At 46.4% G+C, this 27,989-nt stretch overlaps 1 protein-coding gene across 3 annotated transcripts in view; it reads left to right on the plus strand.

Moving 5' to 3' along the window:
• The window catches only part of map3k4 (mitogen-activated protein kinase kinase kinase 4), a 234,086-nt gene that overhangs the window by 165,432 nt on the left and 40,665 nt on the right, over window positions 1–27,989 (plus strand). For all 3 annotated transcript variants that reach the window (XM_072503694.1, XM_072503685.1, XM_072503676.1), the window contains 4 exons: window positions 6,697–6,813; window positions 7,666–7,766; window positions 17,482–17,562; window positions 25,764–25,955. In XM_072503694.1, the coding sequence (XP_072359795.1) occupies window positions 6,697–6,813; window positions 7,666–7,766; window positions 17,482–17,562; window positions 25,764–25,955 (491 nt within the window). The remainder of the gene's footprint in view (window positions 1–6,696; window positions 6,814–7,665; window positions 7,767–17,481; window positions 17,563–25,763; window positions 25,956–27,989) is intronic.

Consider the following 27,989-nt stretch of genomic DNA (forward strand, 5'->3'; position numbering starts at 1 on the left):
GCAATTTAGCATGCCCAATCCACCTAACCACATCTTTGGATTGTGGGAGGAAACCGGAGCGCCTGGAGGAAACCCACGCACACACGGGGAGAACGTGCAGACTCCACACAGACAGTGACCCAAGCCGGGAATCGAACCTGGGACCCTGGAGCTGTGAAGCAACTGTGCCAACCACTGTGCTACCGTGCTGCCCCGAATCGTTTGTTAAAATATGAAACTTTTAAATGTTCAGAGATGGGTGTATTTACAAAGGAACACAAAGTTAGAATGCAGATACAGCAAGCAATTTGGAAGGCAGATGCCACATTGGTCTTTCATATAAGAAGATTGGAGTACAAGATTAGGGAAGTCTTGACAAGATGGTGGCGATGTGCTGAGCGGACGCACATCAGGTGGCTCTCCTCTCAGTCGGACCCAATACAGTAGATTTATCGTGGATTTTGGCCTAAAAAGCCTCCTGAAGCCCAGCCGTGTACACAAGCCACAGAAGAAGAAGATGCCTGCGAACAATAGATCGAGGGGACGGCGAGAAGCTAGAAGCAGCAGCGATGGAAAGGGGCAGGAACAACAGGTGAACGGACAGGCGGCCCCACGAGGCAAGGCGGTGACGCAGGCGAACCAGGAGGGGGAAAGATCGCTGAACCAAATGGCGGAACAGGAGCAGGATACGACTGCCGGAGTAACAGGATTGTGGAGAGAACTTTACACCCCCAGAGATGGACAGGGCACACAGGTCGCTTCGGCTTAGACCCAGAACAGGGGAACAGCCGAGGGCGATAATCGCGAAGCTGCACCGGCTCCAGGACTGGGAAAAAACTCTAGGTGGGCCTGTCAGATGAAGTCATGGCCGTGGGAAGGGCACAGATCAGGGTGTACCAGAACATTGTGGCAACCCTGGCAAAGAAGAGGGCCGAATTCAATAGATCAAAATTGGCGCTCTACAAAAATGGGTGCGATTCAGCATGTTATTCCCGACCAGACTCTGGGTGACATACCAGGGGAAAGAACACTACTTAGCACCCTGGCAGAGGCCGACGAGTTCATTAAAACGAACAACTTTGAGGGAGAGCAGACGCAGCAGCGACGAAAGTGGCAGGGACAGAAGACGAAAGGGACTGAGAGCGGAGGAAGGGCATCTACAGAGGAGACAGAGAGCACAGAGTTTCACTCTATGTGGATGACCTGCTCCTGTGTGTCTCGAAGCCGCAGGAAGGACAAACGCAATCATGCAGGTCCTGAAAGAGTTTGGAACCTTCTCGGGCTACAAACTTAACCTGGGCAAAAGTGAGGCATTCCCAGTGAACCCAAACGGGGGAGGGACAGCTGGAGGGGTTCCCGTTTAAAACAGCCCAGAACGGATTCCGATACCTGGGGATCCAAGTAGCCAGGGACTGGACACAGATCCAGAAGTGAAACCTGACCAGCCTGGTGAAGGAAGTAAAAAAAGGACCTACAGAGGTGGGGCTCACTCCCACTCTTCCTGGCAAAGAGAGTGCAGACGATCAAGAGGAACGTACTGCCAATGTTCCTCTTCCTGTTTAGATCCATACCGATCTTCATCACCAAGGCCTTTTCCAAAACGCAGACAATTTAATCATGGTGTTTATTGGGGGGGGGGGGGGAAGAGAACCTGAGAATTACCAAACTGACACTGCAAAGAAGGAAAATAAAAGGTGGCTTGGCATTACTGAACCTGCGGTACTACCACTGGGCAGCAACGGCGGAAAGAGTGAGGGAATGGGTGCACAAACCCAACTCGGGAGTGGGTGCAGATGGAGGAGGCCTCCTGCAAGGGAACGACCCGCCAGGCCCTGGCTACAGCAGCACTCCCATCCCCCTCGACAAAATACACAACAAGCCCAGTGGTAGTGGCCAAACTGAGACAGCACTTCGGGCTAACTAAGATGTCCCACATGGCTCCCATCTGCTGCAAGCACAAATTCCCCACAGCCATGCTAAACACTACCTTTAGGAAATGGAGACGGAACGGGGGCATACTGACAGTTAGGGACTTTTCCAGACTGCCGACACTGGACCAACTGACGGAGGAGTGGAAACTGCCAACAGGACAGGAAATGAGACACGTGCAAATAAAGCACTTCCTCCGCAAAGAGACAGTAGGGCACTCCAGGGCCCTGGAGTCTACACTATTAGAGGACCTGATAAGCACAGACAGTAAAGAAGGGGGGGCTATATGGGAAAATATACGGACAGCTACTGGACAGAGCCTGAACACCACTGGACGAGACCGACGGAAATGGGAGGACGAACTGGGGACAGAAGTGGGGTGGGGACTCTGGAGCCAAGGAATGAGCAAGGCCAACTCCACCTACTCCTGCGCAGGGCGTAGTCTCATGCAGCTAAAAGTGGTGCACAGAGCACACCTGACCAGAACGCCAATGAGCAGGTTCTTCCTGTCGGTGGAGGATAAATGTGAACGGTGCCAGAGGGGCCTGGCCAACCACACCCACGTGTTCTGGGTTTGTCCCAAGCTTGCTGGGTTCTGGACAGCCTTCTCTGTGGCAATGTCCAAGGTTGTGGGGGTGAGGGTGAAGCCGTGTCCAGTTGTGGCAACCTTCGGGGTATCAGAGCAGCCAAAGCTACACATGGAGAAGAGGGCCGATGCCCAAGCCTTCGCTTCCCTAATCGCACGCCGGAGAGAGAATCCTGCTCGGCTGGTGATCAGCAGCACGACTCACAGCTGCAGACTGGCTCACTGACCGTTCGAATATCTTGGAGAAGATTAAGTATGCCATCAGAGGGTCGGAGGAAGGCTTCCTAGATGCATAGGGCAGTTCGTCGGCCTGTTCCCAAAAAGACACAAAAGGGAGCAACGTGGGAGGGAGGGGGAAACCCCTCCTCTCCACCCCCCCCCTCCCCCAAATCACAGGGGAAGCACAGCCAAAGTTGACGGGGGAAGAAAAGAGATGAGGGGACAATGACACAGGCGCACGGGGTGGGGGGGGGGGGACCACAAGCCGAGCCAGAGTGCGGCAACATGTACATAGGGTAAATTAAGGGAAGGACAAGACAAACCTTTCTGTACAATTCAGTAAATATACACAACTTACAATGTATATAACTGTTTATAAATTTGGAAAATGCCAATAAAAAGATTTTTAAAAAGAATAGGAAGTCTTGCTGCTATTGTATAGTGCTTTGGTGAACAGTGTTTTGGTCTGCATACCTCAGGAAGGTTATACTCTCTCTGCAGGTGGTGTAGAGAAGATCGACTAGATTGGTTCGTAGTAGGAGAGGGTTGACCAATGATGAGAGGCTGAGTACATTGGGACTACCCACGCTGGGGTTCAGAAGAATAAAAGCCAATCTCATTGAAATATACAATGTTCTGAAGGGGCTTGACAGAATAGACAACTAGAGGTTATTTCTCCTGGGGAATCTAAAACACAAGGACACACTCAGAATAAAGGCTCCCAATTGATTGGGCTAAGGTGAAGAGAAAATATCTTCAATTGGAGCATTATGAATCTTTGGGGTTGTCTACCCAGTCGGTTGTAGATGCTCCATCATTAAATGTATTTAAGGCTGAGAATGGTAGGTTTTTAGGCTTTCAGGGCATCGAGGAACCTGGCGTGCGGCAGGGAAATGGAGGTGAGGCAGAAGATTGATCATGATCATATTAAATGGAGGAGCAGGCTTGATGGGCCTTATGATCTACTCCTGCTTCTAATGTCCTTGCATTTTTTATTAACCAGCGTTGGTTGCCTGTCTTGGGCATAATGTTTGGGTGAGCAGTGCGTTGGGCTATGAGATCACAGATTGTGATGGAATAGAATCCTGCTATTGTTGGCCCATAGTGCTTCAGTGATGCCAGGTTGTGTTTGTGCCACATGTGATCGAGGTTGGCCTGTGTATGAAGATGTGACTTTGTATCCACAAGGACTTCTGCAATGGCCAGTCCACCAGTACTGTTGTGGATAGAGACATCGGCGAAAGGTAGATTGGTGATGCTGAGGACAAGTCCATTTTTTTCCTGTTATGTGCTTCTCTCATTGGCTGCCACAGGACCAATCTGGCAGCTGTCCTTCAGAAGAGCCAGTGGTGATGGACATTGAAGTCCCCACCTCGAGTAATTCTATGTCTTTGCTGCTGTTGATGCTTCTTACAGGCGGTGTTCAACATGAGAACTACTGATTTTTCAATTAAAAATGGCAGGAGGCTTCCTTGCCCATGTTTGACCTAATCCCATGAATTCATGTAATTCATGAATTACAGAGTCAATGTTGAAGATTCCCACAGCTTCCTCACTATAACCATTGTGCCACTGTTTCTGGCAACTCTGTCCTGCTAGTGGGACAGAAGATACCCAAATGTGTTGATGGAGTCTGGAATGTTGGCTAAAAAGGTAGAATCCCCTGAGTATGACTGTCAGGCTGTTACTTGACTAGTCTGTGATATTAATGAGAAGGATTTTGCCATGCCTGAGTCTGGTATCAAGGCTGACACCAGGCAATCAGTCATAGAATCATAGAATTTACAGTGCAGAAGGAGGCCATTCGGCCCATCGAGTCTGCACCGGCTCTTAGAAAGAGCACCCCACCCAAGGTCAACACCTCCACCCTATCCCAGTAACCCCAAACAACACTAAGGGCAATTTTGGACACTAAGGGCAATTTATCATCGCCAATCCACCTAACCTGCACATCTTTGGACTGTGGGAGGAAACCGGAGCACCCGGAGGAAACTCACGCACACACTGGGAGGATGTGCAGACTCCGCACAGACAGTAACCCAAGCCGGAATCGAACCTGGGACCCTGGAGCTGTGAAGCAATTGTGCTAACCACAATGCTACCGTGCTGCCAGTCAGGTTGTTTCTCATTCTGTTTTTAAAAAGGGTTTTGATAAACTGACTTCTCGGCTGATTCAGACAGCAGCAGTCAAAGTCAAATCACGTTGCATTGGGTCGAGCGTCATATGCCAGCCAGACCAGGCAAGGAGGCTAGATTCCCTCCCCCAAATCAATTTGTGAACCAGATGGGGTTTTATGAAAATCAGGGGCGAAATTCTCCGGAAACGGCGCGATGTCCGCCGACTGGCGCCCAAAACGGCGCAAATCAGACGGGCATCGCGCCGCCCCAAAGGTGCGGAATGCTCCGCATCTTTGGGGGCCGAGCCCCAACATTGAAGGGCTAGATCGGCGCCAGACGAATTTCCGCCCCGCCAGCTGGCGGAAAGGCTTTGGTGCCCCGCCAGCTGGCGCGGAAATGACATCTCCAGGCGGCGCATGCGCAGGAGCGTCAGCGGCCGCTGACGGCATTCCCGCGCATGCGCAGTGGAGGGAGTCTCCTCCGCTTCTGCCATGGTGGAGGCGGAAGGGAAAGAGTGCCCCCACGGCACAGGCCCGCCCGCGGATCGGTGGGCCCCGATCGTGGGCCAGGCCACCGTGGGGGCACCCCCCGGGGCCAGATCGGCCCGCGCGCCCCCCAGGACCCCGGAGCCCGCCCGCGCCGCCTTGTCCCGCCGGTAAGGTAGGTGGTTTAATTTACGCCGGCGGGACAGGCATTCTAGCGGTGGGACTGCGGCCCATCCGGGCTGGAGAATCGAGCGGGGGGGGCCCGCCAACCGGCGCGGCGCGATACCCGCCCCTGCCGAATATCCGGTGGTGGAGACTTCGGCAACCGGCGGGGGCGGGATTCACGCCAGCCCCCGGCGATTCTCCGACCCGGCGGGGGTTTGGAGAATCTCGCCCCAGGTCTTCATTGCTGATGCTAGCTTTTTAAATTCCAGATTAATTAAATTAATTAATTGAGTTTAAATTCCTCAGCTGCTCAATGGGATTTGAACTCATGTTGCCAGATAATCAGTCCAGACCCCTGATTACTGGTCCTTTATCGTAACCACTATGCAACCATACCCCTTTTGTCAGTGATTTTTTGGTTGTGCTATCTGCTGTCAGCATTTATAATGGTAAGTGTCAAATGTACTGCATGTTGTTAGTACGTGCATGAGATCATTGTTACATGATCTGCATATAATCGAAACAAAATTCTGAACCTTAGTCTAAATCGAGAGTTAACCAGTTTATTTTGCTGCACTTTTTAACCAACTGGTGGTAGATGTTTGGTACCAATAGCATATTAATTTTTGGTTTCTAATGGTGGCCTGAACTGATGGTCAGAATGTTACCTTAAAAGTTCTATCTTCCTGAAGTTAAGGATACTTCAGCTTTGTTCACCAGTTAGTATTTCTGTGTAACTGAGAGAATTTTCAGATCCTGATGGAACCAATTCAGAACATGGGGGCGTGGGGGAGGGGCGGGAGGGAATGGGAACACTTCATCCTTAGCACTCACTGTAGGATTATAGCATTCATCGCACTTTTTCTGATTGCAATGTGATAACCACCTTGCAACCTGCAGCAGCACTGAGAAATCAAAGCATAGTATGCCCTAGCTAAAAACGTTATTTGACATTAACAATAGTGAAACTCCGTTCATCATATCGTAGAAGAATCTTAAGGCAAATATAATTATTTTTATGATTAATATGTTCAGTGCACAAAATGGAGTGCATAGTCAGTTTGTCCATGTTTATTCAATTAATTCCGAACTTTCTCTTAACATCAAACTACCACTGTAGTAATAATGCTGCATGCAATATTCATTTATTTTTCTTCTAAAATTGTCAGCTACATTTATATGTTCTTGAATTGTTTTCTACTTTACTTATCACAGCCCAAGGAGTCTTGGCTCTGAAGTACGGAACCAATGCATCGCTGCTATTCGCTCAGCCCCTGTAGTTGGTGGTGACCTCAATCACACCAAGTCTGCAAGCACTGCAAATGAATTAAGGTAGCTTTACTCACACCGTGAACAGATGGCATTTATGGCACCTGTATTTCTTTTTCATATATCAGTTCAATCAGTTAAGTTTCTTAATTCAAATTTTCTGATATCTCAAATTTCCTTTTGGCACCAGAGTCACATGTTGCAGATAATGCTAATTACTACATTGCTGAACTCAAATTATTAAATGACTACATTTTCTTTCAATTTTGAATTATAACATAATATAAGAAGTGCTATTTCATAGCAATACGAGTCGGTTATTCAGCATTTTGAGCCACCTTGCGATTGAAAAAGATCATAACTGATTTTTCTACCTCAAATTCACCACCTTACACCATCCCCGTAATCCTAGGTTCCCTCAATGTCATAATCTATTGCTCTCTGTCTTAAGTAGGCAATGCTTTTTTAATCATCTAGTGTCAGACGTTTGAAAGCATAGTATTAAAGGAGGAAATATAAACCTAAGTGTTTTAAAAAATTCTTTCATGGGATGTGAGCATTGCTGACAAGGTCAACATTTGTTCCTCATCCCTAATTGCCCGTGAGAATGTGGTGGTGAACTGTCTTCATGAAGCGTTGTAGTCCATTTGGCGTAGATGCACCTACAGTGCTATTCGGAAAGGAGTTCCAGAATTCTGACCCAGTGGCAGTGAAGGAATGGCAATATAGATTCAAGTCAGGATGATGAATGTCTTGAGTGCGAACCACTGCCCAACTGTGCCACTCTGTTTGTTTATATTTCAAACGGTGTTCGTCTGATATATTACCAAGTGCATTGCCAGTAAATGTTTGAGTTGTGTTGTAATGCAGATGAATTGGAATGTTTCTGATGTGATCTTGTTTGTTTCAAAATAGGGGTTCGAGTGTCCCTGAAAATGATCGCTTAGCATCCATAGCAGCCGAGCTGCAGTTCAAGTCACTGAGCCGACACTCCAGTCCCACTGAAGATCGCGAGGGTAAGGAAGTGGCGATTAAATATCGTGAATTTAAGGCGTGGTGTTTTATAACACAGCCAGACTGAACCCTGGTGCATCCCTGAAGGTCCACCTCCTGCTCCCTCCAAACTAGAACAAAGAACAAAGAGAATGACAGCACAGGAACAGGCCCTTCGGCCCTCCCAGCCTGCGCCAATCCAGATCCTTTATCTAAACCTGTCACCTATTTTCCAAGGATCTACTTCCTTCTGTTCCCCGCCCGTTCATATATCTGTCTAGATGCATCTTAAATGATGCTATCATGCCTGCCTCTACCACCTCTGCTGGCAAAGCGTTCCAGGCACCCACCAACCTCTGTGTAAAAAAAAAACTTTCCACGCACATCTCCCTTAAACTTTCCCCCTCTCACCTTGAAATTGTGACCCCTTGTAGTTAGCACCCCCACTCTTGGAAAAAGCTTGTTGCTATCCACCCTGTCCATACCTCATAATTTTGTAGACCTCATCAGGTCCCCCCTCAACCTCCGTCTTTCCAACGAAAACAATCCTAATCTACTCAACCTTTCTTCATAGCTAGCAACCTCCATACCAGGCAACATCCTGGTGAACCTCCTCTGCACACTCCAAAGCATCCACATCCTTCTGGTAATGTGGCGATCAGAACTGCATGCAGTATTCCAAATGTGGCCTAACCAAAGTCCTATACAACTGTAACATGACCTGCCGACTCTTGTACTCAATACCCCATCCGATGAAGGCAAGCATGCTGTATGCCTTCTTGACCACTCTATCGACCTGCGATGCCACCTTCAGGGTACAATGGACCTGAAGTCCCAGATCTCTCTGTACATCAATTTTCCCCAGGACTCTTCCATTTACCGTATAGTCCGCTCTTGAATTAGATCTTCCAAAATGCATCACCTCGCATTTGCCTGGATTGAACTCCATCTGCCATTTCTCTGCCCAACTCTCCAATCTATTTATATTTTGCTGTATTCTCTGACAGTCCTCCTTGCTATCTGCAACTCCACCAATCTTAGTATCGTCTGCAAAATTACTAATCAGACCACCTATACCTGCGTCCAGATCATTTATGTATATCACAAACAACAGTGGTCCGAGCACGGATCCCTGTGGAACACCACTAGTCACCTTTCTCCATTTTGCGACACTCCCTTCCACCACTACTCTCTGTCTCCTGTTGCCCAGCCAGTTCTTTATCCATCTAGCTAGTACACCCTGAACCCCATACGACTTCACTTTTTCCATCAACCTGCCATGGGAAACTTTATCAAACGCCTTACTGAAGTCCATGTATATGACATCTACAGCCCTTCCCTCATCAATTAATGTTGTCACTTCTTCAAAGAATTCTATTAGGTTTGTAAGACATGACCTTCCCTGCACAAAACCATGCTGCCTATCACTGATAAGTCTATTTTCTTCCAAATGTGAATAGATCCTATCCCTCAGTATCTTCTCCAACAGTTTGCCTACCACTGACGTCAAGCTCACAGGTCTATAATTCCCTGGATTATCCCTGCTACCCTTAAACAAAGGGACAACATTAACAATTCTCCAGTCCTCCGGGACCTCACCCGTGCTCCAGGATGCTGCAAAGATATCTGTTAAGGCCCCAGCTATTGCTTCCCCCAGTAACCTGGGATAGATCCCTTCCGGACCTGGGGACTTGTCCACCTTAATACCTTTTAGAATACCCAAAACATCCCCCTTCCTTATGCCGACTTGACCTAGAGTATTTAAACATCCATCCTTAGCCTCAACATCCGTCATGTCCCTCTCCTTGGTGAATACCGATGCAAAGTATTCATTAAGAATCTCACCCATTTCCTCTGACTCCACGCATAAATTCCCTCTTTTGTCTTTGAGTGGGCCAATCCTTTCTCTAGTTACCCTCTTGCTCCTTATATACGAAGAAAAGGCTTTGGGATTTTCCTTAACCCTGTTAGCCAAAGATATTTCATGACCCCTTTTGGCCCTCTTTATTGCGCGTTTGAGATTTGTCCTACTTTCCCGATATCCCTCCAAGGCTTCATCAGATTTAAGTCGCCTAGATCTTATGTATGCTTCCTTTTTCATCTTAGCTAGTCTCACAATTCCACCCGTCACCCATGGTTCCCTAATCTTGCCATTTCTATCCCTCATTTTCACAGGGACATTTCTGTCCTGCACTCTAATCAACCTTTCCTTAAAAGACTCCCATATTTCAAATGTGGATTTACCCTTAAAGAGCTGCTCCCAATCCATATTCCCTAGCTCCTGCCGAATTTTGTTATACTTGGCCTTTCCCCAATTTAGCACTCTTCCTTTAGGACCACTCTCGTCTTTGTCCATGAGTATTCTAAAACTTACGGAATTGTGATCGCTATTCCCAAAGTAATCACCGACTGAAACTTCAACCACCTGGCCGGGATCATTCCCCAATACCAGGTCCAGTATGGCCCCTTCCCGAGTTGGACTATTTACATACTGCTCTAAAAAAACTCCTGGATGCTCCTTACAAATTCTGCTCCATCTATGCCTCCAACACTACATGAGTCCCATTCAATGTTGGGGAAGTTAAAATCTCCCATCACGACCACCCTATTGCTCCTACATTTTTCTATAATCTGTCTACATATTTGTACCTCTACTTCACGCTCATTTTTGGGAGGCCTGGAGTAAAGTCCCAACAATGTTAGTGCACCCTTCCTATTTCTTAGCTCTACCCATATTGCCTCAGTGCTCGAATCCTCCATTGTGCCCTCCTTAATCATAGCTGTGATATCGTCTCTGGCCAGTAATGCAACTCCTCCACCCCTTTTACCTCCCTCTCTATCCCTCCTGAAGCATCTATACCCTGGGATATTTAGTTGCCAGTCTTGCCCTTCCCTCAACCAAGGGATGTTATTCCAAGGTAATACCAATAACATCATATTCCCAGGTACTAATCCAAGCCCTAAGTTCATCTGCCTTACCTGCTACACTTTCCGCATTGAAACAAATGCACCTCAGACCTCCTGTCCCTTTGCGTTCATCATCTCTTCCCTGTCTACTCTTCCCCTTAGTCACATTGAGTTTATTATCTAGTACCTTACTGGCTTTAGTTGCTGCCTCTTTACTGACCTCTAACTTCCTAATCTGATTCCCATCCCAGATTGCATCAAACTGCTAACCACCCAACTTCCTTTCCTGGCCTCCATTTAGCAGATATTGTTGACTGTTTCATCTCCAGATTATCACTCTCTCCTTCGAATTTGATACTATCACCTCCTACAAGAAACAAATCTTGACGCTGATCATCTCCCCTAGATACCAGCCCCCCTCCCCCTGCAAATCTGCCACCTCCATTTCCAAGCTCCCTTTCTTCTCCATAAATGTACTGTCACCTCCCAAATCGCGTTCATCTTTTCTTGCAACTTCACATTTCTGCTCTACTGTAGCACTGCAACAGATCTTAAAGTCACAAATGGCTTCCTATGTAACTGTCTGAAAGTATAGCATCAGGTTCCACTTGTAGCCAGGGTACTGCCATTTCTCCCTCCCCATCAACTCTTTCTATCCCATTTCTGTCTCTGAATTACAATTTTAGGAATGCTATAAAATGTTATTAATCTGCCTCTCTATTTCTTGGTGCCACATATTAGTAAAGTTACATTGGAAGCTGAACCATTGAGCTGTCCTATAATTAAACCAAGTTTAGGAGTTTGGTTGAAATCACTACGATATGTGATGTTATCATGTAGAATACACCAATTCATATCAGAAATAGCAGGTTACCAAGGGGCTAATAAGACTGAGGAGAGAAAAAATGTTGGGCTGTTCAGTTTTCGTCTCCATATTTAAGAAGGACTTTGCCTGCGTTGGAGGCAGTACAGTGAAAGTTCACTAGATTTTTCCTTGGGATGAGAGGATTGTCCTATGATGAGTGATTGAGTGAATTGGACCTAAATTCTCCAGAATAATGAGAGGTGAACTCATTGAAACGTACAAGATTCTGAAGGAGCTGACAGAGTACACACAAAAGGTTGTTTACTCTGGCTGGAGAATCAAGAACACCAGAGCGCACTCCGAATAAGAGTTTGATTATTTAGGGCTGAGGTGAGAAGTTTCTTCACTCGGAAGGGGTGTGGATAGCTATTTGGTAGTACAGCACTTGTGTATTTCTGAAAAAAGACATTTTGTAGAAGCTTTTCACCTTGCACTCAAGACAATTGTGCTGATCGGTTGGAAAGTGACTGGTAAAGGCTTTGCCATAGTGACTGACAGTTAACTGCCAAACATTGATTAAAAATTTTAAACCAGGCAGTTTAACTCTGGTCAAGGCATTGCCCTGAGGAATAAACCAGCAAATGACTATCACTTATTTTTTCAGCGAAAACAGGTGAACTGTGTGCACATGTTCCTTCTGTCTGCAGTGAACAGGGTCCAGTGTAGTAACATAGGTGGCTTCCAGTACATGTAAATGTTTTCACACTGCAAATGCGACTGACTATCTTATATTGGTTGTCGGTGTAAGTTTTAGCACACTGAGGATTATTTACCAAATGTTGTCAACCGCAGAATCACATCTAATATTGGACACTGTTTTTAGTTTTGCAAGCACGGGATGGTTGGATACGGAAGTTAATTTGTCTGTTGCGAAGAGCAGAAGGGACATGTTGCTTGATTCGATCTGCCTGTCTATGGGATGTATGGCCCATATACCTAGCATTGCACTAGATTTCATATACCACATTACTCGTTTGGCTTAATGGTAGCATCCTGTGGCGAATACCATGTGTTGCTACTGTACAGTAACAGCATGAAATGGCTAGCTTCCCCTATTGCTCAAATCTTTGAGATGCCTTGCCCTACCAGATAGCTGGGCACTTTTCGGGGCGGGAGATGCCTTGCCTTGCCTTATCAGGTAATCTGGCACTTTTCGGGGGAGGGGGGTAAAGTGACTGCCTTGGGCTCGTTTGAGTTTGCTCCATATGCAGCGTGAAATTATCTGGTCAGTGTAGCCATTATCCTGCAGGGTGCCTTATATGTACCCGAGTTCACCATCAAACTTGCATGGCAAGCAAATGTCTTGGCCCCTATTTACAAGGTTGCTGATGAGACTAATCTTACAGTTTATGGAACTGTAAAAATCCCAACGTGTGTATTGACCAGTGAAGATAGGCTTGCAGTAAACAATGGTAGAGAACACCCTGGCAGATTTCCCAACCAGTATGTTAAGGATAGGAAGTTAATTTGACTGCTCCATTTCAAGGTGAATTTGAGTGCATGCTGGACCCATTAAGACATGCAAAGAAATTATTACAGCTTCAGATTTAAATAAAACTATTGTCTAAATATTAGAAATATGCAAGGGCAGGAGGTTAGGCGTCATTCCCTCGAAGACCCATTTCTCATGAAACCCAACAAAGGTGTTTTTGAGAGGAAGGCCCAGAAGGGATCCCAAGGCAACACCCTCAATTGGATGTATATGGCGCTTACATCTCAGCAACTTGCTCAATTGAGTTCAGCTTTAACAATGCCATGTACGCTATATATCCCAAATACTGCCGGATCTCAGGCAGAGCAAAAAAAGGGTGACAACTATGAGAAGGGAGGTGGTCAATGCAGGACTGAGGGTGTTGTACCTAAATGCATGCAGTAAACGGAACAAGGTAAAATGATCTTGTCGCACACTTTGAAATTGGCCAGTATGATGTTGTGGACATCACAGAGGTGTAGCTGCAAGGGGATCAGGGCTGGGATCTAAATAGCCAAGGATATGTATCCTACCGAAAGGACAGGCAGATGGGCAAAGAGGGTGGGTTGCGTTGTTAGTAAGGAATGAAGTAAAATCGATAGCAAGAAGCAATATAGGATCAGAAGGCATAGAACCTCAGTGGGTAGAGTTGAGGAATCGCAACGGTAAAAAGACCCTGGTGGGAGTTATGTACAGGTCCCCTAGCAGCAGTCAGGATGTGGGGCAGAAAATAAACCAGGAGATAGAAAATCAGGAGATATAAAAAAGGCAAGATTACAATAATCATGGGGACTTCAATATGCAGGTGGACTGGGAAAATCAGATTGGTAGTGGATCCCAAGAAAAGGAATTTTTGGAGTGTCTCAGAGATGGTTTTTTGGAGCAGCTTCTGACAGAGCCTACTAGGGAACAGGCATTTCTGGATTTGATGATATGTAATGAGACTCGATTAGGGAACTTAAGGTGAAGGAATTCTTAGGGAGCAGTGACCACAATATGATAGAATTTACCCTGCAGTTCAAGAGGGAGAAGCTGGAATCCGATGTAACGGTATTCAATTAAATAAGGGTAACTACAAAGACATGATGGAGGAGCTGGGCAGAGTTGGTTGGAAAGGGAGCCTATCGGGGAAAGCAGTGGAACAGCAATGACAGGAGTTTTTGGGGGTTATTAGGGAGGCACAACAGAAATTCATCCCAAGGAGGAGGAAACATCCATGGCTGACAAGGGACGTCAAGGACAGCATAAAAGCAAAAGGAAAAGCATACAAAGTGGCGAGGATAATTGGGAAGTCTTTAAAAGCGAGCAGAGCACAACTAAAAAAGAAATATGGGGGGAGAAGATGAATTACAGTGGAAGCTAGCTAGTAATATAAAAGAAGATGGGAAGAGGTTTTTTTTCAATATATAAAAGGTAAGAGAGAGGCAAAAATAAACAATGTGCCACTGGAAAATCAGCCTGGAGAAGTAATAATCGGAAACAAAGAAATGGCAGAGGAACTGAATAGTTACTTTGTATCAGTCTTCACAGTGGAAGACACCAGTGGGATGCCAGAGCTCCAGGAGAATCAGGGGGCACAGGTGGGTGTAGCCATCACTAAGGAGAAGGTTCTGGGAAAACTGAAAGGTCTGAAGGTGGACGAATCTGGACTGGATGGACTATACCCCAGGTTTCTAAAAGAGATAGCTGAGGAGATTGTGGAGGCATCGGTGGTGATCTTTAAGAAATCACTGGAGGAAGGGAGGGTTCCGCTTAGCCTGCCGTCGGTCATTGGTAAGATTTTAGAGTCCGTTATTAAAGATGAGATTGCGGAATACTTTGGAAGTCAGCATGGCTTCATCAAGGGGAGGTCATGTCTGACAAATCTGTTAAGAGTTCTTTGAGGAAGTAACAAGAAGTTAGACAAAGGAGAACCAGTGGACGTGATTTATTTAGATTTCCAGAAGGCCTTTGACAAGGTGCCGCATAGGAGATTGTTAAATAGGTTAAGAGCCCATGGTGTTAAGGCAAGATCCTGACATGGATAGAGGATTGGCTGACTGGCAGAAGGCAGAGTGGGGATAAAGGGGTCTTTTTCAGGGCAACAGCCGGTGACTAGTGGTGTGCCTCAGGGGTCTGTGCTGGGGCCACAACTTTTTACAATATACATTAATGATCTGGAAGAAGGAACTGAAGGCACTGTTGCTAAGCTTGGAGATGATACAAAGATCTGTAATGGGACAGGGGGTGTATTGAGGAAGCGGGGGGCTGCAGAAAAACTTGGACAGGCTTGGAGAGTGGGTAAAGAAGTGGCAGATGGAATGCAATGTGGAAAAGTGTGAGGTTATGCACTTTGGAACGAGGAATGGAGGCATAGGCTATTTTCTAAATGGGGAAATGCTTAGGAAATCAGTAGCACAAACGGATTTGTGAGTCCTTGTTCAAGATTCTCTTAAGGTTAACGTGTAGGTTCAGTCGGCAGTGAAGAAGGCAAATGGAATGTTCGCATTCTAGTTGAGAGGGCTAGAATACAAGAGCAGGGATGTACTTCTGAGGCTGTATAAGGCTCTGGTCAGATCACACTTGGAGTACTGTGAGCAGTTTTGGGCTTCTTATCTAAGGAAGGATGTGCAGGCCTTAGAAAGGGTTCAGAGGAGGTTCACAAGAATGATCCCTGGAATGAAGAACTTGTCGTATGAGGAATGGTTGAGGACTCTGGGTCTGTACTCATTGGCGTTTGGAAGGATGAGGGGGGGATCTTATTGAAACTTACAGGGTACTGAATGGCCTGGATAGAGTGGACGTGGAGAGGATGTTTCCACTTGTAGGAGAAACTAGAACCAGAGGGCACAATCTCAGACTAAAGGGACGATCCTTTAAAACCGAGATGAGGAGGAATTTCTTCAGCCAGAGGGTGGTGAATCTGTGGAACTCTGTCGCATAAGGCTGTGGAGGCCAAATCACCGAGTGTCTTTAAGACAGAGATAGATAAGGCAGCATGTGGCACAGTGGTTAGCACTGGGACTGCGGCGCTGAGGACCCGGCTTCGAATCCCGGCCCTGGGTCACTGTCCGTGTGGAGTTTGAACATTCTCCCCATGTCTGCATGGGTTTCTCCCCCAAAGCCCAAAGATATGCTGGTAAGGTGGATTGGCTTTGCTAAATTGCTCCTTAATTGGAAAAATAAATAATTGGCTACTCTAAATAAAAAAAAAGACAGATATAGTTTCTTGATTAATAAGGGGATCAGGGGTTATGGGGAGAAGGCAGGAGAATGGGGATGAGAAAAATATCAGCCATGGTGGATTGGCCATGCTAAATTGCCCCTTAATTGGAAAAATGATAATTGAGTATTCTAAATTTATAAAAAAAATAAAAATAAAATGGTCAGTCGGGCTCACAATGTGGTGCATTTGAATGTACTGAAAGCTTACGTGTATATATACGCAGGGCCTGATTCTTTGCAGATAGAAAGAAAATGTCTATACCGCCCCTGTTTCAGCTAAGCAAAATAAGGGACAGCCATTCACTGATCCTTTCCTCAGGGTAATACCATGACGAACCAGAGTCAAGCTGCCTGGTTTAAATTTTCAAACCATGTTTGGTAGTTAACTGTCAGACACCATTAATTGTTGCATTCTCCATGACAATGTCTCTACCAATTAGGGTCATTGATAATTAATTGCTCTCTTCACAAACACATTCACAGTATAAAGTTGTTGTTCCCTTTGACACTGCTACTCATACAATTGTTCTGATGAGTGCAAGATGAAAAGCATCAGCAAAATGCCTTCAGCAATATTCAGTGTTGTGAATTTTGGAATTGTCTAACCCAAGGTTATGGATGCTCGGTCCAAGATCGCAAGAAACTGCAGAGTGTGGTGAATTCAGCCCAACGCATCACACAAGGTTGCCACCTCCACATTGATTCGGCATACACCTCCCGCTGCCTCAGGAAGGCAGACTGCATTATCAGAGACCCCTCCCACCCAGGCATTGCCTTCTTCCAAACCTTTCCATCAGGCAGAAGTCTGAAGACTCGCACATCCAGACATAGGAACAGCTTCTTCCCCACAGCTACAAGACTCCTCAACGACTCTCCCTCAGACTGATCTGTTCCCTGTAAGAACACTATTCACGACACCCTATGCTGCTCTTGCTCGTGTATTTGCTTTGTTTGCCCCCTTGTTCTGCACTGTAACCAATCACTGTTTGTCGATGTACTATTTGTCAATGTTCTCTGTTGATTATTCATTTATCTACTATGTACGTACTGTGTATGTTCCCTCGGCTGCAGAAAAATACTTTTCACTGTACTTCGGTACATGTGACAATAAATCAAATCAAATCCATTGTTAGACACATTTACGACTGAAATCAATAGATTTTTTGAATTCCTCAAGAAATCAGTGAATATAAGATGTTGTATACTGTTCCTATTATGTTTGGTATATTTCCATCATTAATTACTTTATGATTGTAGAATTCAGTAACTTTTAATTCCTTCTCTTCCCCAGAACCTGTATATCCTAAAGGAGATCCAAGTGTTAGTGCACGAAGAAGCTGGGAGCTTCGGTCTCTGTTAAGTCAGTCAAAAGGTAACCGCATAATTCTAGGAATATGCACTTGATGAAATTTAAAGATTGTTCTGTAAAATAAGAGTGTTTTGACAGAACTCAACTCCTGTCGTTATTTTATTTTGCTGCCTTTGTTTCATCCAAAGGGAATGCCTTCTGGATTGAGTTTTTAAAAATATAAAGTAAATACATGATGTTTGACAAGTCTGCACATTTTCCTAAGCTAAATAATTTGAAGTAACATGGATTGTTAAAAAAAAACAGACGGACTTCCGGTGGCGGCTATGGAGGAGTAAGTCGCACGTTTGGTGGCTCCCGCTCTGGCCGGACTTTTGGATCTTTCCCCCGGACTTTTTTCCGGTTTTAAACGGAAAATTTGTAGCTTGAGGCAGCTGGGCACTGTTTCCTTGCATTGGTTTATATCAAAAAGGGTCAGAAGTGCGCGAAAGGGCAGAAACAAGCCAGATGCGAGCTGTGTTGAAGCTGCACTGGAGACAGTATGGCCGAGGGACAATGGACCAATGGACCCAGTGATGCAGGCCATTCAGGATTGTTTCTCCAGACAGAAGCGGGAATGCCTGGACCCGATCAAAGAATCAATTGATCACCTAGAGAGCAGACTGGACGCCTGGGACCGGGCGATCCAGAAGGTGGAGAAGGCGCTGCTGGAACAAGAGGAGCGCCAAACAGCAGTGGAGCTGGCGGTGGGGATGCTTCGGGAACAGCAGAAAAGGCTCCTGGAGAAGATGGAGGACCTTGAGAACCGGTCCTGCCGGCAGAACCTTAGAATTGTCGGGCTCCCGGAGGGAACTGAGGGAGCAGATGCTGGAGCATACGTGGCGGGTATGTTCGAATAGTTGCTGGGAGAAGGCGCATTCCCCCGACCGCAGGAGGTGGACAGGGAGTACCGGGCGCTTGCCAGGAAGCCGCAGGCGGGGGACTCTCCGAAGGCGATGGTGGTGAGATTCCACAGGTTCCTGGATAAGGAATGTATTCTTCTGTGGGCCAAGCGCACGCGGAGTTGCAAGTGGGATAACAGCATCCTGCGGGTGTACCAGAACCTGAGCGTGGAGCTGGCGAGGAAGAGGACAAGCTTCAACCAAGTCAAGGCGATTTTCTTAAAGAAGCAGGTGAAGTTTGGTCTGCTGTACCCGGTGTGTCTGTGGGTTACGCATGAAGACCAACATCATTATTTTCAGTCGCCCGATGAGGCGCTGGACTTTGCTTTGAGAACTTTTGGACTCAGTGATAACATGTTGGCCTATATTGGGCCCTTTTTCCTTTTCTGTTTTTCTCTGGGGGTTTTTGTTTGTTTTTCTTTTCTCCCCCTTGGTGTTTTGGTGGGGTTTGGTTTTTCTATTTTTCTATTGTTAAATTGACTATGCCTTCTCGTATTGTTTTGTGTCAGTCTTTTTTGGAGCTCTGTTTAAGGGAAAAGGAAGGGGGGGGAGGGTCTATTTTCTGTTTTGTTTTTGGTTCTTTTTTGGGATAGATGTTGGCAATGTTCCTTTTGTGTTTTATCTTGTGTGTTTTTACTGATGTGCACTTTGCTGGGATGGAGACATGCCTGTCTGGGTTTTGGTGAGTGGTGCTTTTGTTTTTTGTTTTCTTGCTGCGGGGTGTTTGGGGATTGTTGGATGAGGGAATTTGTTTCCAGGAGCGGGCGGAGGGGAGCGAGGGAACAATGGGTGGGAGACTTCTTGGCGCCGGAGGCGGGGTCACCAAGCTAGCTGGGTGAGCTAGCTCACGGAAGCACAGTGGGGGGGGGGGGGGGGGGGGCAGTGTATATGCTTAGTTTATTAGCTGGGTTGGGATTTATAGTGTTGTTGGGTGGTGGGGGGGGGGGGAGGAGATGGGTTCTGCTGACGTGGGAGGGACTTAGATGGAAGGCCACTGAGGGGGTTGGGGGTGGGGGCTGCCGCGGGGCGGGCCAGAGGAGGTGCGGCGCATGGGCTAGAGGTGGGCCCAAGAAAGGGATGGCTGACCAACTAGGCTGGTCACCTGGAATGTACGGGGGCTAAATGGGCCGGTAAAGAGGGCACGTGTGTTTGCACACCTGAGGCAGATGTGGAGATGCTGCAGGAGACACATCTTAAAGTAGTGGATCAGGTCAGGTTGAGGAAAGGTTGGGTTAATCAGGTTTTCCACTCGGGGCTGGATTCGAAGACGAGAGGGGCTGCGATTTTCATTAACAAGCGGGTGGCATTTGAGGTGGGGAGGATAGTCTCAGATGTGGGAGGTCGCTATATCATGGTTAGTGGCAAGCTGCAGGGGATGAAGGTAGTGCTGGTCAATGTATATGTGCCAAATTGGGGCGATGGGGATTTTATAAAGAGGGTGCTGGGGAAGATTCCGGACCTGGATACGCACAGGCTGGTTATGGGTGGGGATTTCAACACGGTTATTGATCCAGGCCTGGACCAGTCATGCTCGAGAGCGGGCAACGTACCAGCAATGGCAGAGGAACTGAAAGGGTTCATGGAGCAGATGGGGGGGACGTGGACCCGTGGAGATTTAGGCAGCCGAGGGTCAAGGAATTTTCTTTTTTCTCCCACGTACACAAGGTGTATTCCCAGATAGATTTCTTTGTTGTGGGCAGGGCCCTGTTGGCGGGGGTGGTGGACACTGGGTATTCGGCGATTACGATCTCGGACCATGCTCCGCACTGTGTGGACCTGCAGGTCAGTATGGATAGCAAGCAGCACCTGCAATTGAGCTTCGATGTGGGGCTGTTGGCGGACGAAGCAGTGTGCGAGAGGTTGAGGAAGTGCATGCTGAACTAGCTGCAGGTAAACTATACGGGGGAGGTCTCAGCAGTGTTGGTCTGGGAAGCGCTAAAGGCTGTGGTGAGAGGAGAGCTGATCTCGATCCGGGCTCACAGGGACAGGACGGATAGGGCAGAAATGGACCGACTGGTAAAAGAGATTCTACGAGTGGCTAGGAGGTATGCGGAGGCTCCAGAGGCGGGGCTTTTAAGGGAACGCCGGAGGTTGCAGGCGGAATTTGGTTTATTAACCACAGCTCAGAAAGGTGAAGGGGGCGCTCTACGAGCACGGAGAGAAGGCCAGCAGGGTGCTTGCACAGCAGCTTAGAAAGAGGGACGCTGCCAGGGAAATAGGGAAAGTTGTTGATGGGGATGGGAACTTAGTTGGGGACTCGGTGGGAGTGAGCAAGACCTTTCGGGACTTTTATAGTAGGTTGTACAGGTCGGAGCCCCCTGCGGGGCCGGAGGGGATGAGGCACTTTTTGGATGGTCTGACTTTCCCGAAGGTGGATGGCGAGCTAGTAGGAGGGCTGGGGGCCCCGATCGGGCTGGAGGAGATAGTGGAGGGAATGAAGGCCCCAGGACCGGACGAGTATGCAGTCGAGTTCTATAAAAGGTTCTCTGGAATATTGGGGCTGGTGCTGCTAAAGATCTTTAACGAGGCCAAGGAAAGAGGGGTTCTACCCCAGACGATGTCACAGGCCATGATCTCGCTCATTCTGAAAAGGGACAAGGACCCAGGGCTGTGTGGTTCTTACAGGCTGATATCCTTGCTGAACGTGGATGCCAAAATTCTGGCCTCTAGGATTGAGGACTGTGGTCCGGATGTTATAGGGGAGGACCAGACAGGGTTCTTTAAGGGTAGGCAGCTGGTGGCCAATGTTAGAAGCTTGCTAAACGTGATCGTGATGCCCCCGGAATGTAGGGAAGCTGAAGTGGTGGTTGCGATGGATGCGGAAAAAGGCCTTCGACCGGGTCGAGTGGGATTACTTATGGGAGATGCTGGAGCGGTTCGGGTTTGGAAGGGGCTTTGTTGACTGGGTTAGGTTGCTGTGCGGGCTCCGGTGGCTAGTGTACAGACAAACAGGACGACTTTGGACTATTTCAGGCTACACCGGGGGGCGAGACAGGGATGTCCCCTCTCCCCACTGCTGTTTGCGCTGGCGATAGAGACACGGGCAATTGCTCCGAGGGCCTCAAGGGGCTGGAAGCGGTTGGTCCCGGGGGGGTGTGAGTGGAGCACAGAGTCACGCTTTATGCGGATGACTTACTGTTGTATGTCTCAGACCCAATGGAGGGGATGGGGGAAATTTTGGGAATCTTAGGGGATTTGGCCGGTTTTCGGGGTACAAGCTTAATATGGGGAAGAGCGAGTTGTTTATGGTTCAGGCGAGAGGTCAGGAGAGGCGACTGGGGGAACAGCCGTTTCGAGTGTAGGGGACAGTTTCAGGTACCTGGGTATCCAGGTGGCGAGGGATTGGGACAGGCTACACAAATTGAACTTGGCCCGGTTGGTGGAGCAGATGAAGGAGGATTTCCGGAGATGGGCTGCGCTCATGTTGTCTCTGGCGGGTAGGGTGCAGCTGATAAAAATGACGGTCTTCCCGAGGTTCCTATTTGTTTTCCAATGCCTCCCCATCTTCATCCCGCAGTCCTTTTTTAAGCGGATCAATAAGATTATTGTGGGCTTTGTGTGGGTGGGCAAGCCCCCACGGGTGAAGAGAACAATGCTCGAGCGGAGTCGGGGGGACGGAGGGCTGGCGCTGCCGAATTTCAGCAATTACTGCTGGGCGGCTAATATAGCCATGGTTAGGAGGTGGCTGGTGGGGGGTGAGCCGGTGTTGGTGCGCATGGAGGCGGCTTCTTGTAAGGGCACAAGTTTGGGGGCATTGGTGACGGCGTCCCTGCCGTTCCCACCGGCGCGGTACTCCACCAGTCCAGTGGTGGTGGCGGCCCTGAGAGTGGGGGCAGTGGAGGAGACATGTGGGAGCAGAGGGGGAATCGGTGTGGTCCCCAATCTGCGATAACCATCAGTTTGCCCCGGGGAGGATGGACGGGGGGTTCTGAATTTGGCAGAGAGCCGGGATTTAGAGGATGGAGGACTTGTTTATAGAAGGAAGCTTCCCGAGTATTAGGGCGTTGGAGGAGAATTCCGATATTTACAGGTACGGGACATTTTGTGGAAGCAGGTACCAACCTTCCCACTCCTGCCGCTCAGGGGGATTCAGGATAGGGTGGTCTCTAGAGGATGGATAGGGGAGGGGAGCGTCTCGGACATATATAGAGAGCTTATGGGTTCGGAGGAGATGCAAACCGAGGAGCTGAAGCGAACGTGGGAGGAGGAGCTGGGGGGAGAGATAGAGGAGGGCCTCTGGGCGGACACGTTGGGACGGGTCAATACTACCGCAACATGTGACAAGCTCAGCCTGATCCAATTTAAGGTTGTTCACCGGGTTCACATGACAGTGGCCCAGATGAGCAGGTTCTTTGGGGTGGAGGACAGGTGTGCGAAGTGCGCAGGGGGGCCAGCGAATCATGTCCATATGTTCTGGGCATGTCCAAAACTGAGGGCGTTTTGGCAGGGGTTTGCCGATACCATGTCCACAGTATTAAATATGAGGGTGGCAATGAGTCCAGAGGGGCAATTATTGGGGTATCGCAGGACCCGGGAATCCAGGAGGAGAGAGAGGCGGATGTTCTGGCCTTTGCTTCCCTGGTAGCCCGGAGGCATATATAGCTGGCATGGAGGGACTCAAAGCCCCCGAAATCGGAGACCTGGCTTTCAGACATGGCAGGGTTCCTCTGCCTGGAGAAAATTAAGTTCGCCATGAGATGGTCTCTGCTGGGGTTCGCCCGGGGGTGGCAACCATTCGTCGACTTCCTCGCAGAGAACTAATCGTCAGCAGAAAGGGGGGCAGGGGGAGGGAGGGGGTTAGGTTAGCATAGGTTAGGGGGGGTAAGTGATGGCAAGACCTGCGGGAGAGGGAGGTGGAATTTGCACTATGATTATATTTTTCCTGTTATGTATATTGTTGATTTTGTTGCTGTTGAAATGCCAAAGAAATACCTCAATAAAACATTTATTAAAAAAAAACATAGACATATACACGAGTTCTGCTCAGTCATATTTAATCATATTTATTTTCTAAAGATCCTAGCATCCACAGAATATACAAAATTGAAGCATTATAACGAGGGAGGTGGTTGCACAACCTTTTTCTGGCAGTCTTATTAGTTTCAATCAGAACTATGAAGTTCATTTTGCCAGGGGAGCAATTATTCATTATTAGATGTCCATCAGACACATCATTAGGGTTGAGTAGAGGGAGCTTTAATTTGCACCAGGGTTTTATGCCCTTCCTAACCTGAGCGTGCTTTAGTCCTTTCCATTCATTACTCTGATATATCTCGCCTTGAATGTAAGCCAATTACAAGAGCTTGGAAACAGGGAAAAGGATGAGGTAAAGGAGAGAATGCATTATAGTGCAGTTAAACTATTCTGCATATTAATGAGATTGTTGTACCTGCCAAATATTTGAAAAATGTAATCTAATTTTTTTTTTTTAAAGTCTTCGCAGTTTTTGAAAAATATCCACCTGACTTTAAGGCCATGGTATTTTGTGTAATAGTTTCTGTTTGTGAATGAAGGAATCATGAAGTGTCTTCTCCAGATTTGCAGGTTAACTACTAGGAACACAATACTTTACATAGATTCAAAGAAATGTGCAAGACATTATATATCAGCGTTTTGAAAATTGTCGCTACATATAGAATGAGTTTGCATTTACTACAGACTTATTGCAATAAGAAATGTACTATTATTATGAAAATGTTTTTGGCCATTTGTTCCCCACCTCTCTCATCCCTTGCCAGGCACTCAACTGGGTGACCCAACCCTACGGCCTCTGGTGAGTGAGGTAGGCTGTCAGCTGTAGAGAAGATTGTGGTCAAGCCCTATCCTGCTGTAACCCAATGTTTGTTGCTTTCCAGAATCACTCTGTAATGACCAAGAGCGGAACATTTTAGCTTTTCCTTCTCTTTCTGCTTCCAGGCCCCAACTCCCCGGTTTGGGAGTTCTGAGGCCAATTGTAGTACCTGACCTGGTGCCATGACTGAAATCGGTTGATTTAGCATAGACTGTCCTAGGAACTTCAAGAAAAGTCTCCCGTAGTTAGTTTATTTATTGACTGAATATTTTTAAAATTGAGTCAGTTAATAGGGACTGCTGACTACAATAACATTAACTGCATTCCGTGTTTTATGGCATAAATGGGTCAATATGTAACAGGTGTGTAAAAGAATTGGATAAACCGATTTCTTTAAATGTAGTTGTATTTTGATGCCATGATAATGGCAAGTTGATTTTTTATTTCTTCAGGGATAAAACGCAATAACTATAGCTCCTCAAAATATATCATATTGTGCATGTGATTGAGACCATTGCTATAGAAGCTCCACACAGTATCAACCCATAGTTTTCACTCACCCACTGTTTAGTTTTTTTATTTTTCCCAGTGACTTTCTTGTATCCCAACCTATCCTACTTGCCATTGTCTCCATGATTAGCATGCACCGTATCTCAATGATAATGCATGATTGTACTATGGCTTTATTCCACACTTTTGTGCCACATTGTGTTTCAATGTAGTGAAATCTAAATATTTTTGTAGTTTCTCAATTACAGCAAAGATAACCCTATGAACATGCTGACACCCCCAACTGACATATCTGTAAATTTTTACTAGACTGCAGTACATCATTAAGATGGGCAGCACGGTGGCACAATGGTTAGCACTGCTGCATCACGGTGCCGAGGACCCGGGATCGATCCTGGCCTGGGTCACTGTCCGTGTGGAGTTTGTTCATTCTCCCCGTGTCCGCGTGGGTTTCGCCCCCACAAACCAAAAGATATGCAGGATTGGTGGATTAGCCATAATAAATTGCCCCTTATGAGTACCCAAAGAATTGGGTATTCTAAATTTATTTTTTAAAAGTACATCATTAAGATTATATTTTGTTACAACATCTAATATCCAGTGCCAGTGCTCTTAAACAAGTTCTTAAATTAGTACTAATTGTGTTTATGCCAGACGATTGGAAAACTCTTCGTCCAATTTCCATTCTTTAGAGATAGAGTATTCCCTCTTGCATCCATCTCTACTTGATCTTTGCTCTTTCTCTCCATTGGGCAGATGATGACAATTAATCTGAATGACTGACTGACAAACATCAGAGGAAGCATAATTTCCATAAAATAAGTTTGAATCTGTGAAACCCAGCAGCAATTTGAAAAAGAATTGGATCATTCTATTTACAAAATGTAATTTAATCCCCATGTGTCCAATGCAGGTAATTTGTGCTGTGGGGGAGGAAAACGTGAAAACCTCACAAATTACTGTCGGTTGTCATTTGTTTGATAAACATTACAAATTGAACAGATGTATATTTATTTTCCTAGATATCGCCGCCAAGCAGAGTCGAATTGAAGCCGTCCGCAAGTCAATCAAATCCTTTGAGGAGCAACAGAATCGACAGATGAAGCAAAAGAATATCATTGGTCAAGTCTGCGATATTCCTAAATCTTATGATAATGTCATGCAAGTTGGATTACGAAAAGTGACGTTTAAATGGCAGAGGGGAAATAAAATAGGTAATGTCAGAGTTTGGATGTGAAAATGAGTATTCAATTTACACAGCTCGAGTACAGAAGTTTGAAGATTTTAATAAAAATAAGTCCGTGTGCTCCTCATTTCTGCTGGGATTCAGATGCACTGCAGGATACTGACTCAGGTGCTGCTGAACCTTTGTGCTTTTCTACAAGTAACAATTCCAAATGTTTGTCGAGAGGGCACGAATAGGATATTGCGGTTGAGCCTGATAAAGAAGGACTTGTATTAATATAGCGTTTTTCACAACCACTGGCATCCCAAAGCACTTTACAGTCAACTGAGTATTTGTGTATACTCAAATTGTTGCAATACAGAAAATTTGACAGTCAATTTGCACTAAGCATGCTCCCACAACCAGCAATATCCCAATGGCCAAATAACCTGTTTCAGTGGTGTTGATTGAGGGATAAACTTAGGCCAGGACACCAGGGATAATTATTCTATTCTTGTTCCAGATCGTAAAATTGAATCTTTTACATGCAGCTGATGGGGCAGATTAGACCTTAGGTTAACTGTACCTCTGAAAGACAACACTTTAAAAAAAAAAAAAAATTTTATTAAAGGTTTTCATAAAATATCAATAACAAAATGAGAAAGAAAAAAAGAACCCAACAGGGTTAAGTACAAAACGCCATCTAAAAAAGCAAACCCCCCTCTCGCTCTTCCCCCCCCCCCCCCCCCCCCCCCCCCCCCCCCACCACCCCCACCCCGGTACATAAATAATAAATTAACATTAACACCCCGACTTAACACAACAGGTGTATACACCCCCTTAGACCCTCCAGTGTAAATAACATAAACAAAAATAAAGTAAACCCCCCCCCCCTTCCCTCTGCCAGAAAGTCTAAGAACGGTTGCCACCACCTAAAGAACCCTTGTACCGACCCTCTCAAGGCGAATTTCACCCTCCAATTTAATGAACCCGAAAGACAACACTTCTGACAGTGCAAACCTCCCTCAGTACTGCCCTGGAGTGTCACCGTTGGTTTTTTTTTTTGTTCAAGTCCTAGAATGGGGCTTAAATGCCCAACCTTCTGACCCCAAGGCGAATGCTGTCAGCTGAGCCAAAAGCATGACACATAGTCTTTGCCAAGCCTCATCGTGAGGTACAAACATGCACTCCTGTTTTAAACCCAGTTCACCATACTGTTGCCTCAGCTTTGATTAGTTAACGTCACACATGAGTTTCATGGCTCTATCAGAGGACGTTATGGGTCAGCGCGGTTCCATAGCTGCAACTATTTTTGAGAAGTGCAATTTTATTTTTATAAATTATTTGGTGCATGACAAAATATTTAAACTCAAAAGCTGCTGAGGTACATTTTAGGAAAGTGAATGACTTAATATCCTGACTTTATGGGAATAGGAATCTAGTCAAGAAAGACAGGCTGTCGAATTAGCAAAATTCTGTGAATGGAAAAAAGCTGAAATGGCAATAAAAATTCTCAAAAGTGCCAAATTTGTTGCTCAGCGTCTGAATGTTTTGGCTGGAATCCTTCATCACAATTTGACAGATTGCTGACTAATATTTACTCTTTTAATACACTGCATTCCCAGCCTTCTGTTTCTACAAACTATTTACAATGGTTAACTGTTTTCATTTCGGTCTACTAAATTCGTTATTGTAAAATAACCTGCACTAGCACAAAGCAAAGGTTTAAATTCAAACTGTTGCCATAACCATCCAATCTGTGGTTTGCGGTGTTCAGTATTGTGCCAGTACTCCGATAAAAATGAAGTCAAAGCTACCATTTTATGCTTAGAACATAGAACATAGAACAATACAGCGCAGTACAGGCCCTTCGGCCCACGATGTTGCACCGAAACAAAAGCCATCTAACCTATACTATGCCATTATCATCCATATGTTTATCCAATAAACTTTTAAATGCCCTCATTTAATGCATCATGAGTTTAGATGAAAAACGTAACACTGTCCCTTGTTTACCTCAAGTGGTCAACACGCAAGTACTGATGCAATAGTGATTTACTAAATGTAAGACGGACACACACTG

This window comes from Scyliorhinus torazame, chromosome 1 (genome assembly GCF_047496885.1).
Source record: "Scyliorhinus torazame isolate Kashiwa2021f chromosome 1, sScyTor2.1, whole genome shotgun sequence".
In the NCBI taxonomy this organism is placed as follows: Eukaryota; Metazoa; Chordata; class Chondrichthyes; order Carcharhiniformes; family Scyliorhinidae; genus Scyliorhinus; species Scyliorhinus torazame.